Below are 17960 nucleotides of genomic sequence, written 5' to 3'. Positions count from 1 at the left end.
TGTGCACACCTAGTCGTAGTAGGCGTTCTGTGGACGCACTGATTGGCAGACCCATCGCCTGCTTATATGCCTTTCTGATCATTGTGTTGATTTTCTTGAGTTCCGTCTCGTTGAGTAGTGCGTACGGAATAGCGTAAGTTATTCGAGACACGACGAAGGCTTGGACAAGCCGAAGCGTGTCCGCCTCCCCCATGCCTCTTGTCTTGGTTGTTATTCGCCGGATCATGTGCGTAACTTGGGCTGTTGTATTCTTAAGCTTTTGAATTAATATTGTATTGGTGCGATCCGACTAGAAAACCATTCCCAATATCTTGCTGAACAAAATACCTGTAGTAATGAATTTCGTACCTGAGAGTACTCCAATTTATTTTTCGAGAACATACACAAAATATTTAACGTAACAGCTTATTACAAAGGTTCACATGCATGGTTAGCAAGTGAAATAATGACATTGCCTTCAAGTACATTAACATAACTTATTGTTGCCATATTATTGCCATCAGCACTTTGCAATACGCTTTTACTCATCTGCACTAAATCATAGCCAACCTACAAAACCTACCAAGATGTTGCTGCCACAAATGTTTTTTCTTCGTTGCGTGTGTCCTTCAAGGTCAATTATTTTTGTGCCTGTAGGCGAATGGATCTTTTGCTTAATAGCGGCCTTATGTGTGCGCCTGATAATGCAGGGACTGGAGGCGCGCATTTAGTTCGTACGCATGTTCCCAGCGCTCCTTCTTCATGCGGCGAAGCGACAACGACCGACTCGCCGTTTGCCGTATTCTTCGTTGTCGGAAGCAACGGTAAGCATTCTTCTTACCAATGCACGTGAACATTTAATTATTGCAGTGCTAAGCGTGTGTCTGTACCAATACCTTAGACCAGAGTTCGCGTTCATCGCAAGAGACATTAATATGTGCTTACAGCTACCGCTGTGAATGACAAGGCTACAGTGATTCTTTACATGGACTGATATACGAAGGGGTGGGGGGGGGGGTGGGGGGGGGGTCATTTTTAAGTTTTACGGAACTCTTTAAAAAATCACCTGAGGAAAATAGCATAATTTTTGCCGTTGAGCTTTATTATTCCAAGTGGCGGGCATAACTAGCACGATAAATTGAAACACGTGCTCAACTAATCAAAACAATCAAGAATTAACAGCTTAATTAACTTGCGGCACATATTGCAATGTGCGAATTGCAGCCGGTCAACTTGCAAGACGTATCCACTTCTCATGAACTTCCAGGATGACACCAGTTTCGAGATATTTTCCAAAGTGAGGGACGAAATACATGAGCGTTCCAGTTACTTTTGTGCTTCAATGCATAGGAGAGCGTTTTGTTAAAATAGTAAGTGGAACCACAATGCATCTTTACGGCGAGTTCTATTGAAATGTGCGAATTGCAGCCGGCCAACTTGCAAGACGTATCCACTTCACATGAACTTCCAGGATGACACCAGTTTCCAGATATTTTCCAAAGTGAGGGACGAAATACATGAGCGTTCCAGTTACTTTTGTGCTTCAATGCATAGAAGAGCGTTTTGTTAAAATAGTAAGTGGAACCACAATGCATCTTTACGGCGAGTTCTATTACGCATATCTCCAAATAGGTGTCATTCCGGAAATTAATTTCAAGGGAATTCGCCTTGCAAGATCACCGGCCACAATTCGTAAATATGTGCCGCAAAGTGATTCATTAACTTAACTTGCAAGCTTTGTTAATTAGTTTAATATGTGTTTTGGTTTCGCGTGCAAATAATATCCGCCCCTCGGAATACTCCAGCCCAAGCACTAGAATTATTTGCAACAAGTGATTTCTAAAAATACTGTATAAAACTTAAGAATGATCATTTCTAGAACGACAGAAAGCTGAGATAGGTTGGTAAGGATTCATTATGCAAAAAAAAGGTGAGGCGTGCAGACAGGACACAAGAGAAGAGAAGTGTACAACACTTGCCCACTTCTCTTATCTTGTGTCCTGTCTGCACGCCTCACCTTTTTTGCTTAAGAATGATCACTCTGTATAATAACTGACAAAAGCAAAAGACGTGTTTGATTAGCGCCATCGCGGCACACTTAATGCATTGTTACTTAAATACTTGCGTCGTGATCTGCTGAAGTCGTTGCAAATGCAATCTGCGTCCCGGCGTTTCGAATCACTCTGAACGAAGGTCACACTCAGGCCTTCACTTTTCCACACGGATGAGTAATAATATTTGCACACACGTTGTTGGACCCAGCCAAGGCTCGAATTGAGCTGGGCAACTTTATTTTCTTTTTGTAAGGGGCTGCAAGCCATCGCGATGGGCTAGGCTGAAAGAAAGACGGTAGTGGAGCGTGACGGAATAATTTAGACCGCATGGGATTTTCTCACGTGAAGCCACATCTCGGTGCGAAGGTGCTTTTGTATTCAACCTGCGTATGGAATGTGGTTGCTACTGCGGGGTGTCGAACCCACGACTTCGACCTGGGCGGCGCAGGCGCCTCTCTCTGAACGCGCCCTTTACGCTGACCACAATCCGACTCGCCGTGACGCCTTATTGGACGAGATGCTCCAGCGCCGTGTGCGCTCACGAGTTGCGCTTGTCACGCGGGCTCAGCGCTGAATGTTTCTCTCCGCGCACGCATTTCGCCACCTCTTGCGCTGTCTGTCTTTTTTTTTTTTCACCGACGAGTTAGATACGAGAACATCGACGAAGCGTTAAGTCTGACCCTAAAGCCACTTCAAAAAGTTATAATAATAAAAAAAGAGAAAAGAAGGAAGACTGAAGACAGGGCCCGGCCCCAATGAGGCACGGACACTAGAATGATGAACAGGCTCGGTACGTGCGTTTGTGTGCGACCGGGCGGACGCTCCTCGCATTTCTATTCGCGTCCTATACTCTCGCCACGGACACAGCTGCTCGTGCGCTGAATGCGAATCCGAGTGCTTTGATATAGTCACGGAAGCTACGCGTGACGCGCCGCTGCCGAGAGACGACGATGCTGCACCTTGTTTATGTTTTCCTTCTCCGGTTAAAGCAGCAAGCGCCGAGAGTGAATCGGAGGCCCCAATCAGAACAAAGCTCCTTCTATGTGCAGAGTAGCATGTAGGTGCCTATACTTATGCGCCGGCAGAATTCTCTGTATTTCGGTAAATAGCTCTCTCTCTCTCTCTCTCTCCCTCTCTCTCTGTCTCTCTCTGCAATGCATATTACGCTTTCAGCCTAATATGAATTGGATTTGCAATTTGTTTTCGATTACCATGCCATGGATTCGCAATTTAAACGCGCTCAAATAAGTGCCTCCATGAACTTATGCCACGTTGATCAGCGTCCTTGCACGTAAGGAAGCTCAACCAACAAATGAAGTCGACAGGTCGCACGCACTTGGGCGGGGATATATACCGAGGCCGTACCGACGGACCATTTCTGGGTATTTCAGTTCACATCCACTTCCTGGACTAGCGTTAACGACGATGACAACGGATCTTTGTGGACTTGCCCCGTAAGTGCAATTTTCGGGTCGCATAGTTGGCCTTTGCACTGAAAGAGGCATTGGTAGCAGAATCGTCGTCGCTGCAGTATCTTCGTTTACACGAACTGGACGCGCGCGGATCGAATCAGGAGTCGAGCTGACCGAGCCCGACCCGACAGCACTTGCATGCATGCATCTAGCCAAGCGGGTCGGGCAAGTCAATCCACCCCTTCCAGGCAGGTTGACAGAAATAACCTCGCGACGGTTGCTCCACTCGACTTGCTAGCTTTTGCATGAACCCGACGGTTGTATTCCGGTCCGACAAATCGAGTCGGCCTGATTTTATCGGGTTCGTATTAACGTAGCTAGTGACGTCGACGGTCGTCCGTTGCTTGCTGTCGCAATGTCAAGCGAGTGCGAGAGCCTTGACGTAAGGGTCATGGCATAACGGAAGTCATGCCGTAAGGGCCTTGCAGTGCCGTTGTCGCACACCCATCGCGCGCCGTGCTGGTTGAAGGCTTGAATTTAGTTGAATTCCGGGGTTTTACATGGCAAGACCGCGATTTTATTGTGAGGCACACCGTGGTAGGGGACTCTGAATTAATCTTGAACACCAGGAGGTTGTATTTAACTTGCAGGAAACACCCGTGTACTGTGCATTGGCAGCATTTCGCCCCCATCGAAATGCGGCCTCCGCGGCCGGTGTTCGGCCCCGCGACCTCGTGCAGCAGCGCAGCGCCGTAGCCGCTAAGCCACCGCGGCGGCTCTACCCGAAGGCTGGAAACGTGCATTTGTGTGCACGCTCCGTGGTGCGGTTCGTGTGCAGGCAACCGAAACTTGCAGCGCGAGGGGGCTCTGTCGGTGCTGTCGGCGGCTGCTGCGAAGTTTTAGTGCGGAAGCACTACTAGCCGGCCAAACTGGATTTAAACTGGATACCGGTACGGCAAGGCCGAGGAACGTCTGTCTTTGGCAGTGGCTGTGAAAGGTCATCTTCAAGCGGGACTTCATCGACAAACCGTCTGGCTTCGCGTGTTCTGTGTGTGACAGACTGTGGCACAAGGAGGACTTGTACTGCGTCAGGGCCCCCATGTACGCGATCTTGGCCTTTCCAGATGTTGAAGAATTCTCTTCGTTTAATGTGTGTATAGAACTTTCTCGCTCACTTTCTAACTTTGTACTCTGGGATCAATGGCTACAAGTATCCGCCCAAACCTGCACACATCCCTCCGCTCAACTGTATATTGCGGAGCGCATGATTTCATGCAAGTGCGAAGGGTGCTCTACGACACTGGCCAGTACGGGGTGAAACAAAATAGTCCTTATGGAAGTCTGCAATCCATCCTTCCGATGTCCACCTAGTAACCCTGCATGCATTATGCAACCCAGTGTGCATGACTACGCGTATCGTGTGTGCAATGAAACGACAGTTCAACAACGGCATCGCCACTGCAAATTATTTAATTAGCAACCGGTCAAACAACGGCCTAGCTATGCCTATAGCTTGGTGCAAGAAAATGGCTAATTTTGGTCCGATAAAACGTGTTCTCGCAAGATATGCCCCGTGGTTGGCGCGGCAATTTCGGTCTGTAATGTTCTTCCTCCGTGATTAGCCCTATACTACATAAATGTTTAACAGTGCTCGGCTCCCTCGCTTTCTTCGCATCGTTTCTCGTTATCGGCGTGTTCCGCTTATTTTCCGGCAGGCTGGCGGGGCTCCCTGGCCGATCGAACGGCTAAAGCGTAAATTACCGCTGCGAAACCGGGTTGAGCTTGTGCGCGAGGGCTTTCGACGTAACGGGGTAAAAGACACGAAAAATAAACAGTTGGGTGAGGGAACAGGAAGCCAATCACTTTTTCTCGCTTCTTGCGGTGTTATTCGGCGCCGCGGTAGGAAAGCAGGTGGCGGCCATTAATTCTGCTCCGCGCCTTCGCTCCTCGTCACCGCTGGCGTCCTCTCACGTCGTCGTCGTCGTCTCGGAATCTGGGACGGCGCGTGGGTGTGCGCGCCCTCGCACAACCCTTGCGGGCCACCGCGATTGTCGGCGCGAGTCGGGCGTTCTCGCCGAGCGCGCTATCAATTTTCGTGCTGCCGCCGGTCTACTCTTTTGTTACGCCTCGGCCGTTTTGTTTGTTTGTTTTTCTTCGCCCCCCCTTCGGCGCCCCCTCCCTCCTAGACAGGTGGAAGAAAGAAATAGTGAAGCCGGCCGCGACTTGTTGACGTGCGGCGCTCGTTGCGGGCGCGGTGGCGTAACACATGCGACGCCCGCGTGCGAGCGGTTTCGCTTTCTCTCGCGTCGAGTGCCTCCCTCTCTCTCACCTCCGGTGCTTTCGCGCGAAAAGTGCGACGCGGGAAAGCGGGCTTAAAGGCTAACGAGTAAAACGAGCCTTTCCCTTTCTGTCTGATGACCGATGACGTCCGCACGTCTACTTTTTAGTCTACAAAATTGGAACTGGTCAACCCGAATGGAAGCGCCGATGAGAATCGAAAACTGCGACGCTGCAGCTTCGCCGTGGGCAACAGCGGCTGCTAATCGCTAAGCGTGTCTCTCACGGCCAGGTGTCGCATTCACGCGGTGTCCTTACGAGAAATCAAGTCGAAATGCAGCACGCCGTAGACTTAAGAAACGCGAGACCGAAATTCATGGAACTTTTCGTTCGCATACGCGTGCTATACAGCGTCTTTGGCATGCGTTTATATTTCGCTCGCTATCGTAACTAGCCGGAACCAGTTCTTACGAACTGCCTTACAAGACGCAGTGCTTCGTGAATACGGGCCCTTGGCCTCGATACGAGGGAGCCCTATTATGCAAGTGCTGTTTGTTCTTGGTCGCGGCCGCGGTTATCTCTTTCCGTTATGGCAATGATAGCAGTCGGATGTGGCGGGTTCTCGAACGTCAGCCAATGCGGAAACACTGAGACGTCCTGCGAATACCCGTCGTGGTCTTAGCGAGCCTTCCGTGCATTCCTTCGAACACGCCTGCGCTCCTCCATTTTCTGGTGGGGACATAACTCAGCGTGGGTCACGTGCTGACTGCCTTGGACGCCAGAGCAAAATAAATAAATAAATAAATAAATAAATAAATAAATAAATAACCTTCTGTGTAAGAATGAAAACGCAGCAATTACCGCGCATCGATTAGCGCCCCCTTGGTCGCTATAATCGAACCCGCGTCATCGTGCTCGGCGAAACAAACGCTTGGTACACCCACCCCCGAGGATGTAATGTGAAATCGTTAGCCCAGATATTCGGGCCCGGCAGTCGTTCTGTACCGCCGCGGTTTTCGTGCACGCGTGCACGCAGTGCTTCCTTCGGCGATCCATCCATTTCGGCACAGTGAATTGCGCGACCGAATTCATTCGCCTTTCTAGACGTATAGGTATACAAAGTTGCAGCTCGACGAGGCCGTAGGTAACTGCGGCACGGTTGAATGCGACGTCTTTCGTTCCTGTATTGGCAGGTGATACATCAGTGCGTGCATGTTCGCGAGGCAGAAGGCAGGCCCCGGCACATACCTCTGCAGGGTGCGATACACGGCTGGCGCCGGCAGACGCAGTGCACGATGGCAGCAGGGACTGTGCTGTCTTAAAGCCCCCCGGCCGAAGTATAGAGGAGCTTTATGCTGTCTCGCAGGAGTCAAGCGGCGATTCGCTCAACTGCGTCACCTATCTATAGTAAGGCAGATGAATGAACGAATTACAGTAAGAATGACAGAACTGAACAGCATTTTGAATCGTTTATGCCGACATCACTGGTATAGGAGTACAGGAGGTATTGCTCTTGATGACTTTCAGCTGGTTCGCGCTCAGCTATTGGCTCACCCGCTCGTTGACCTGATCGCGCACCTTGCTTTTTATTTTTTTCAAATGATGATCTGATCAAATTACTTTGAATATCCGAATCCGTTTGAATGTTTGCTGAATGAATATTTAAATTAATTTCGTTATACAAATGACTTAGTAACCTTACAAAATAAACTTATGACGTCAAAATATGAGAAGTTAGAACGTTCTCGCTCTATCTCTCTTCTATTCTATATTCTATTCCTTGATTCACTTATTCGCATCAAGTGGTTTAAACAGGTCCTGTTATCAAAACGTTTCGCACCATTCATCACGCAAGAGAGCGAGCTCGACGTAAGATAAATGTCGGCCCCTGCCTACGGGAGGGACGTGTGCAGTGCAGGACGAGGAAGACGGGAACTGTCGTGCGCACGGAGGAATGCGCTCGCCAGTTAAGGGCGGGCAATCTGGCCAACTGGCAGCATGTTTACAAGCATCATTTGTCTCCTCGACGCTTATCTCAATGGCTGGAGCGTGTAACGAGGCGTCCTTAACTGGAGAACAGCTGCAGCAGCCTCTTTTGTTTCGGGAGCGGCGAGGCCTACAGCGATGCGCCCGAAGCGCCCGCCGCATGTTCGCCGAGCCCGGATATTTGCCGAGAGCTCGAGTCCCATTAACCGGTGCATCGGGCTGCGGGGATGGCATCGCGGGCTGCTGCGCCTGCTCCGCGCGTGTGCCCAAACTCTTTTTCTCCTCGTTTTGTTGTTGTTGTTCCTTTTTCCGTCGGTCATGGCTGTTTCGGGTCTTACACTTGTTCTCTCGTTACGTTGTAGGTGCAGCCTCCGCGAGGCAACAACGTGTAGGTATACGAACCGCGGAAGTCATACGCAGCACGGCCAATTTGCAGCCTCGGTGTTCGCGCCGACTACAAACATTTCAATTTTCAAAACTGGGCCAGGACGGAATGGCGCGAGAGATTACGCGTGCAGGTGGCTTTTTTTTTTCCTGCGTTTTATCTGCCTCTTCCCCGGACGCTTCTCTCTATCCTGCGTCCTAGGAGAAAATGCTTTGCCGACCGGTTCTAGTGAGCAGCACTGTTCAGAAATTCAGCGCGTAATCAGCGTTATTATCTGTCGCTCCATCGTACATGAAACGTTGATTATGTTCATCACATTGCTGTATAATGCGTTTACGTTACCCTGCAGCAGATACCTGACACTCAGGTGAGGCGGCGAGCCGCGCATTTTAATACGCGGATGTTCGCCTGACCTGAGGGATGACGGGAGGGCAGGTAAGGGTGAGAGTTTCTCAAAGCTTAAGCAGCTTAGGGTTAGAAGAGGGTCCTAACGCAGGAACTCTGCAGGGCTCTCGTTTGAGATCTCTGCTTGTGGTTTCTTCCTGAAGGAGGCTGCAGAATGTTTCTCCGTACGTAGTTGTTCTCAAGGTGCCATTTACGATGCTGAAGTACACTGCATTGCTCGAAGTTACCTTTGAGACTTCACAAACATATTTTATGTGATGGCATATTGAAGGACTGGGTGTTGTAGATGACCTTTGTGGAGACGACCTTGTGGAGTAGAAAAGCGCGCACACAAAGTTCGTTTTCTTCAATGATTGTTTATGCAAATAGTAATTGATCTCGAACGTAAAAATTGTGGAAAGGACAACGTGAGATTATCCTTAGCAGAACTGTGAGAGAGAGAAAGGGTGATCGTACACAAATGCATCAAGTGGCTTTGCGAAAGCGTTAATCGCTTTTTTTGTTTGTTTATGTTGTGTGTTGGATTGGAAACGGGACTGAATTGTAAGATCATTTTGGGTGTTTGGTGCGCAGATACGAGGCCGACTTCCCCAGCGTGCGTAGTTGCATCGGAGCAGTTCTCCAAAGTATAATAATAAAGCGGTTGCTTAGCCGAGGAACGAATTACAAGTTCAAATCGAAGCCAGTCAGTAGCTCTATGTTGCGTTCTGAGAGGGAAGGGCTTCATAAACGTAACTCTTCTTGCCATTTGACGAGTACATTGGAGCTGTTTGATAAATATATGGAAGGGAATTGCTTGTTTTCCGCGTAAGCCCGAACATTCATTTAAAATAAAGAACATTATATCGTGAAAACGTTAAAGACAAAGTCGTATTAAAACGAAGCAGGCGATGAGGTGTCGTGAATCTTGTCTCGGTGCGTTGTTTTATCTTTGGCCGGTGACCGTTTTGCACCGGATTATCACTGCTATCCAATTGTCACTGGGCGCAAGACACGGCTGCTGCATATCCAAAATTCATTGAACGTTGTCACCGATTCTGTACCGAACTAGTCTCGTCTAATCAGATTGCGTGCTCGACGCGAAATGTTGCATACATTCTCGAATGGCACTTACGTGAGCACCAGGGATTACTCCAGCATGTGCGGCAGAACACGTATACATAGCAGGCGCACTTGGCCCGTCAGTTCAGGGACCGATTTCAGAAAGCTTTTCGTTCGTTAGTGCTGCTCGCCATTAAACGGCCACCTTCGATAATAGCATGTCCGACATCAAAATTGACTGTAGTATCAATTTTAGCGCAATAAGATATTTTTTTTTGTGTGTGTGTGTGCGAATACAGGTCCATATTCGACGACCGACGAGTGAGCCCGCCACCTTCACTATGAATGTAGTGTTGTTTGTCTTTTTGTTGTCGCTTGCCGTGGGGAGGTCTCCGGATTACTTTTGACCACCTGGGATGCACCGTGCACCCCAGGTGGTCAAAACGTGCACCCAATGCATGGTGCGCGGGCGCTTTAGCATATTTTGCCCCCTTCGGAATGGGGCCACCGCGCCCGGGAATCGAGCCCGCGACCTCGTGCTTAGTAGGACAACGTTATAGCCACTAAGCCACCGCGGCAGGTGTACACAAGGTCGCCCACTAAAGAGTGAAATTCTTAACTAACTACAATCTTTAAAAAACAAACAAAAAAAGAAACATAATGTGGTTTTACGTGTCAAAATCACTTTCTGATTATGAGGCACGCCGTAGTGGATGACTCCAGAAATTTTGACCACCTGGGGTTCTTTAACGTGCACCTAAATCTGAGTACACGGGTGTTTTCGCCCCCATGGAAATGCGGTCGCCAGCCCAACACAATAGCCACTGAGCAACCACGGCGGGTTACAATATTTTGTCTATTCTTTGTTTGAAATCTTTACGCCATTCGGGGCAAATGTGTTAATGAATTTATCAATCAATTGATCAATGGACGGACGAACGGACGAGTGAGCGTCCCCTTTGAAACGGGGTGGTGGCTTGTGTCACCAAGCTCTTTTACTTATTTTGCCGAATGTTTTATCGATCTTTTTTTATTTTTTAGCGACCAAACATTCCCAGCATCGTTCTGAGCCACTAACTTTCTCAGCCACTATCGCGAACTTCGATCCTGTAAGTCTCCGTTGTTCGCGGTCTCCCTAGTTTTCTGCCACCAAACCCCCTGTTAACCGCCTTTTATTAATCTTTCTATTTTAATAATCTTTCTGTTCCATTGCCCCAACCCAGGAAATTGTTTAAGCCTCTCTGACTGCGTTTAACTTTCTTTGTTGCCATGTTACTTACTATAGCATATAAGCTTCCTAGTTCTTTTCGTCCACTGTGGCCAATGAGTCAATATTTTTTCCTGTACAACTATTTGAACACGCACGCACGCACGCACGCACGCACGCACGCACCCACACGCACACGTGATATGCATACGTAGGATAACGACCAGATTACTGCTTTGAATTGGCGTTGACGGAAGCCTGCCGCCACTTTGACTGCTCTGATGCCGGTGTTTGTACACCTTTCGGTACTTGCCGGCACTCCAGTGTGAAGTTCACAGAGGACGCAGTCTCCTCCATATTCCAGCACACAGTGCTCGTCCTCGCTGCTTCGGCCCACGATCGTGCCGTGGATCAGCATAACACGACCTTGTCGGGGCGTGGCGTGCTGTAGTCTGGCATCAAGGCAGACAGTTTCCATATTAATCACCGCGGCAGACGCACGTAGACAGCGCGGACTTTCGTGGAAACGAGACAGCTCAGTGCTGGCAAGACTTTTGGCTTGGCTGGGCTCGCGTCTGGCGGAGAACCTGTCCTCTTTCGAGCTTGTTAAAGCTCAATTCCTTAATGATTAACCAGTGGCCAAACGGCTTTCCGAATGCCGCTGTTTCCTTCAGCGGGTTTTTTTTTTTGCAAAAGTGATCAGACGTGTACATCCCAGGCGATTCATTTTGAAGACATCTCCATAACAAGGCAAGGACAAAGTAAACGTGAAACGTGGACAGCGAGAAAGTATAAATAGTACTGCATTTCTTCGCGCTGATTCATGGCCGATTTCCCAGCCCAAGCGGGGTTGCGCCATTCCACTGAGGAACGACCAACCAACCAATCTAAGCGCTGTCAATATCTTGTGTTTAAGCTGTCTTTGTCAATAGCTGTAGCACTTTGCCACGCAGCCGAGCTTCCACTTTCTTCCTTGAGCCATGGACGCTCGTTCTTGTAGTTTATCCGCGCACTTAAAGGTGACACGAATTATTCGATGCATCTAACAGACTACGTAAACTGCTGCGGAGATATCCGCTGGGCCAAAGCACCGCGGTGCCAAGGGTGTGGCGGTTGTTTCTGGGGCGGGCGCTCCAGGCTGGACAACATTTGCATGACGACGAGCGCCAACAGCGGCGTCGACTTGACGACGTGACGAGCACGTCCGCACTGAAGGGCGTGAACCGGCGGCAGGAGGCGGTCGGCGATGGACCAAGGACGGCTGCGCATTACGTGAACAAAAGCGTGCAACGTCTTGAATGCTGTATACCCGAAGTCCGTTGATCGCTGGCCCCGTTTTAACGGGGTGTCCGCGCGAAGGAACGCGCAGTGATTAGCCAGCACCTCGTCTGCATTATCGTTGGATGTCGCGATTCGACAGCGCAGGACAGCGGGAATCAGCGGGCCCTTGAACACATGCGACGCGCGTCGCAGTGTACACTGCTAGCCCTCGTTTTTTCTTTAAATTTTATTTACAAACCTCAGATCAAGTGTCTATATGACGCTGCGCGGTTTGGAAGAGACATTAAACGGAACCACCGGATTAGTCCACATGCACTTGCGTAATTATCTCTGCATTTGCTCGGCGAATGCATGGCCCATACCTAAGGAAATGAAAACACAGACAGCTTTTCTCAATACGCGCCCCCTTACCCACCGATATAGTTTTCTGCATCATCATCACATTTCTCTCTTGAACTGCGCAGTGTACTGGGAAGATAAGTTCTGTGAACATCCAACTAGACGAACTCGCGAACACTGCTGAAAACTGCACACAAGGTTTCACAATAACAGACATACATGCACAACCGCAATTCTTGTTACTGCGTTTTTTTATTGTTGAAGTGAAAATAAAAGAAATATACTTATTCATTATAATAACGGCTGCATATTTTATATGATAGTAGCGCATTAGTAAAATATATTTTAACGCGACAGCAGAAAATCCTGCGTCGGCGTCCAGCGTCAGCAAAAGGAATTCAGCAAAAAGAATTTCGAACCAAGTTCCGAACCACGCATATTCAACCACTCTTCTGCCACCAAAGTTGCTCATGCCTTGTCTTTCATTCTTTACAAAGTTATTCCAACGGAATTTTGAGAACGGCAGCCCACAAACAAATTTAATGAAAAAAAAATAAAAGCACTGACAGCGCATATCCTTTAGCTCTTCTCAGACTTTTAAAATATTAAAAATGCTAAACAATATTAGGAGATGGACCCACGCAAGGGACCGCGTTTCTACCGGAAAGCTTGCCTTCGTGCATAGCGTTCGAGGCCAGCGTTTCCCGGTAAACGTTATGGTTACATGAGCTGCAGTTGCCGGGAAGCATGAAAAGCAGTCAGGGAGGGATATTTGTATGCTGTCGCGAAGCTTAAGCGTCCTCCAAATTTTTAAAAGAAGAACAATCGTCACAGGTTCAGTATATCTAGAGTAGGCTATCTAAAGATTTTAAATCAAGTGAGTAGAACGGAGACGTACAAAAGGGCAGTTAGCAATAGGGGATCGGAAAATTTGGTTGTGGGAGTTCATAGTGCTTTTTCTTTCTTTTTTTATTGTTTAACCTAAGTAGGACATTAGGCAGTATAATAGCAAGAGCTTGGTGGCGCAACCCACCGCCCAGTTCCAAAGGGGACGCTCATAACATACATACATACATACATTACATACATACATACATACATACATACATACATACATACATACATACATACATACATACATACATACATACATACATACATACATACATACATACATACATACATACATACATACATACATACATACATACATACATACATACATACATACGTCCGTCCGTCCGTCCGTCCGTCCGTCCGTCCGTCCGTCCGTCCGTCCGTCCGTCCGTCCATCCGTCCATCCATCCATCCATCCATCCATCCATCCATCCATCCATCCATCCATCCATCCATCCATCCATCCATCCATCCATCCATCCATCCATCATCTCGCTTTCTTTGTTATAAGCATGAAATGATTTTAGCTCCTGTTGTCGGCTACCTTCAAGCAACCTTGAGCCAAAAGCCAGAGCCGTTATTCAGGCACTCAAACGAGAACATCCGGGCAAGTTGCGAGAACCAAACGAATCATCCGGGCAACCAGAAGACCGCGTTACATACGCTAGTTACTTCCCAAACAAGTTACAACAAAAATTGGCAGTGGCTTAGCTCGGCTATGCCAGGATATACGTAGCGAAAGCTAAGGCATAGCATGGTTAGCCTTGGTTAATCTTGATTGCAAGTCCACGTTAGTCTGGTTGTCTGGCTATGTTGCGGCGTTTAGCCAGTCGTTCGGCGCGCTGTTCGTCTGTTTCCTGGGCGATTCGTTTCCTCTTCATCTCGTTCGGATGTCGATTCCAGGTCTCCTCCTGCTTATCAGAATTGTCGCCGTCCATACTGCCGCCTCAACTGTGGTTGCGGCGCACGCGAGCTTTCCTTTTCAATCCTCCGACATGTTATCAGGCATGCGATGCAGCTGGAGAAGCGAGCGGAGGCGAATGGGACGACGAGGAGCGCGATGTGACGAGGAACGCGGTGTGACGTCATGCGCCTCCTCGGAGCATGGCCACGGCGAAATGGCAAGTTCGCGGCCAGTGAAGCTTTCGCTTTAAAATTTTTCAGAGTTCTTCGAAATGCTTGTTCACAATATCACTCAAACTGTGACTTCAAGCATAAAGCACCATTCAAGCACCCTTCTAGTGCGCTGAAGTTTTATATGTCATTTCCGATAGCGATGTTCAGAAGGCAGATGCAGGGCACTGTACACTCGATCGTCCTCTTTTGGCGCTGAGACAGAGTGGCCTGTGCTCTTTTCAAAGCCAGCTGTCCGTGTGATCCGCGGCGCTTCCGACGCGCCGGCAGCGCAGGTGCGCGTCCGGCAGCGTCCAAGCTGGTAGCGTCTGGTGCACCGCAGGTGCCTTTTTGACCCACATGAGACTTGCAATGAGGTTCTGTCTGGGACAGAAAACTATTGCGCCCATATGGACCAGTACACAGTATGGCGCGGTGCGGTGTGGTGTCGTGTGCCGTTGCGAACACACATTTCAAGATTGCGGGTAGTATCATCTCCAACCAATCTGCTTTGCCGGCAGCCATTTAATGCTAACGTCTACTCTCGATTACGGGAGAGCCAGCATTTTTTCTGTTTCAGTCAACGACACAAGAAATAACGATGATTATTGATTATTTCCTATGGCAACCCCTTTGAAACGGAACGAAGACAAATATTCACCCAGACTGCTTGAGCAATCAGGTTCTACTACATCTTAACATTTTGGTCATCGCTAATTTATGTTATTGTCTTCATTCAAACTTCTATCTCTGCATTCCAAAGTTGTCTCTGTAACGACCTAGCTCCATCTTCTCCCTGCGTTTTTTCCTCCCAATACTCATAAGCGTTTCTCGCTTATCTCGACCGCTGACCATAGTGGGCGCTGTCGACGACGACGATGATTATTTATTGGCATCCTCTTTCAAAGGGGGCGGCGACAAATGGTCACTTAGCCTGCTTGATTTAATCAGGAGTGCGATATATGTTTTTCATTCTAGCATTCTTGTGTACATGTCCTTAATATTTTTTTTTCTTCTTGCTCCAAACCTACCCACCTTGTATGCTACATGTGCTTGTAACGGATCCGGTCGTATCAGTCTCCTCCCTGTTTGTTTGTTTGTTTGTTTGTTTGTTTGTTTGCTTGTTAACCATTACTCTAAACGTCTCGTGCTGACCGGTTGACTCTTCCCTTCACTTTAAATCCAAGCGCTTCTAGAAGGCTTACGTTACCTACGAGTCTCATTGGGCGAATCCCTTCGCATTCCATTAGGATGTGCTGGGTTATCTCCGGATATTTGCTGCAGCATACACATGCCTCACCTTGTTGCGAATATTTGCTTCAGTGTGTTTCTGTCCTTAGGCAAAGTGCTGGAGCGTCGAATAGCAAGGTACTTCTCTTAGTGTTATCGTACAGATATTCCCTTCTGATGACCCTTGCATCCAATTCGCTATCTCCGTTTCTCTCACTGTCATCCTGATGACTCCTGGTCGTCTATGTACACTTTCAAGCACCCTGTACTTGGTTTCCAACTTTCTTGACCTCTTCCTCCATCCTGCGTTCGCGCTGTTCCATGGACAGATACTTGTGCACTATAGCCGCCCATTTATTTTGATCCACATTTCTGGGTCTTTCTTCAAAACTGATTTTGTTCTGCGCTTCTCTGACTTTGTGGGACCGAACCCACGTTGCCTCGCACTGTTAATGATTTTTCCTTGGGCTCCCACAGCTTTTGCAGGCTGCCGATGTATTTGAGTCGACAGTGCCATCTCTCGGACAACAAGAGCGACAGACAAGCAAACAAGCTGGCTCACGGCGATGCCGACCGGCACGCCCTCACTGCAGCCAGACCGTGATGATCCGCTCCGGCGCTTGTCCGCGACGCGAGCAGTTCTTCCACGGCGCACCGGCTGCTGGCGCTCCACGCATCAGAGGAGACAGCGCGCAGAGTGGGTTTGATCGCGCTTCGACTCGGCTCGTTCCAGCCGCTTCGGGGTGGTGAAATCGAAAGGGAGTGGCGCCTTTTTTCGCAATGACAGTAATTTGGCTAGAGCCGACACACATTTGCCGACGCGTACACTTTTCGCAGCGGATCGTCACGCTTTCATTACGCGCGTCGTTTCTCGGTAGTCTGCTCAAGGCACGGAGAGGTCTTTGGTGTGTACACTTGCGCGTCTTTATGCGTGGACATGTACGTATACCCACATCCATATCATTTGACCCCTACGCTTCGCTTTCATTGCTTAGACAAGTTCGTCGTAGCCTGCTCAGGTCACAGGGAGTTCTTACGCGGTTAAGTGCCCTCCGAGCGCACAAGCACACCATTTTCCTTGCCCTTGCTGCGCTGTTCTCAGACATCATCATGCATTCTGTGCATACATTAGCCGTCACCTCGAAAGAGATGCCGCGGTTCACTCTCCTGAAGTATATTTACTTGCCTGTCACTGAGACCGCTTGCCTCTCAAGCTGGCAACATGCGTAGGGGGCCCTTTCCGTGCCGAGGCATCTGCTTGCATGGAAAAACTCACGTCTGACGAAGTATAGCGTATGTCGTTCAGCTCCTTTACACAGCGGTCTCTAGATTTCCTTTTCCCAGTGTCGCGATTGCACTGCCGAACTCCTGCACTTTGTAACTCCAGGCGTGCTGACGGGACTGTCAAGCTGTAGCTAACGAGCAGTCACTTTGATCGAGTGCAATACGCCTCATTGAGCGCGATTACAGCATCACGAAAATGTTAAGTGGCGCTCGGAATGAACTGTCACGGTGACTGATAAGAAGATGCCTGTCCTCTGTTGTAACTTCTTAGCAGTGCAGAAAGGAACAAACTGGCCAAAAGCGGTGACCCCATGTGAGACGCAGCTGGGAGAAGAATTTCGCATTGGAAACGCCGTTTGTTGTTATGAAATACGTTGCACCAGATAATTGCTCTTGCCTTTTTTTTTTCTGACATATGGAAAAAATGGAAAATTGTCACAGTGGTTTATAAACAAGTAACGAGAGGTAGTTCATGAACAAGTTGTTACGAGAGTCAGACAAGTCGTAGAAAATCACAAGGGAAAAAATAAGCATATCTGGTGAACCGTGGGAACTGGTGGAGAGAGAGAGAGAGAGAGAGAGAGAGAGAGAGAGAGAGAGAGAGAGAGAGAGAGAGAGACTACATCGTTATAGAGGGCAAAAGGATGGTCTTGCAGGAGTGGACGCCAAGGTTCTTTGATGCAGGTGGATCGTGCTTATGCTGAGTGGTGCTGACAGTTTGTGGTGTTACACTAATGCATATGCGACGTTATGTTATCTATAGATGCTATATTTAGGCTATGTAAATATCATGCTGATGTCAAGTGTTGATAACATTGCTTGTGTTGAGTCAGTACGGCAGACACGCGAATTAATTAACTTGACTTTGTTATCCTTCTAACGAAATGACGGAGTGGCGATGTTTCAGTGTGGCCCCAAATTCTAACGAATTTAGAGCCACACTGAAACATCGACACCATGTTGTGACGCATAAGCCAGCGCAATTAAACGAGCGTTAGTTCTCGAAACTCCTCCATGCTATCGCAACGTATATTCTTAGTGCTTTTCCTTTCCGCGAATATTTTTTATTG

The 17960-nt window shown here is 48.5% G+C and overlaps 1 protein-coding gene and 1 long non-coding RNA gene across 2 annotated transcripts in view; one reads left to right on the top strand and one right to left on the bottom strand.

Moving 5' to 3' along the window:
• LOC135902353 (tetraspanin-33-like) overlaps positions 1-17960 on the top strand; it is a 262578-nt gene that overhangs the window by 73468 nt on the left and 171150 nt on the right. The window contains exon 2 of the mRNA XM_065432362.2: positions 690-803. Coding sequence (XP_065288434.1) covers positions 720-803 — 84 coding nt within the window. The 5' untranslated portion in view covers positions 690-719. The remainder of the gene's footprint in view (positions 1-689; positions 804-17960) is intronic.
• The window catches only part of LOC135902355 (uncharacterized), a 170784-nt gene that overhangs the window by 51221 nt on the left and 101603 nt on the right, over positions 1-17960 (bottom strand). The window lies entirely within an intron of this gene.

This window comes from Dermacentor albipictus, chromosome 5, assembly GCF_038994185.2.
Source record: "Dermacentor albipictus isolate Rhodes 1998 colony chromosome 5, USDA_Dalb.pri_finalv2, whole genome shotgun sequence".
Taxonomy (NCBI): domain Eukaryota; kingdom Metazoa; phylum Arthropoda; class Arachnida; order Ixodida; family Ixodidae; genus Dermacentor; species Dermacentor albipictus.
Note: the sequence above shows the minus strand (reverse complement) of the source record. Positions and strands in the feature narration are given on the sequence as shown.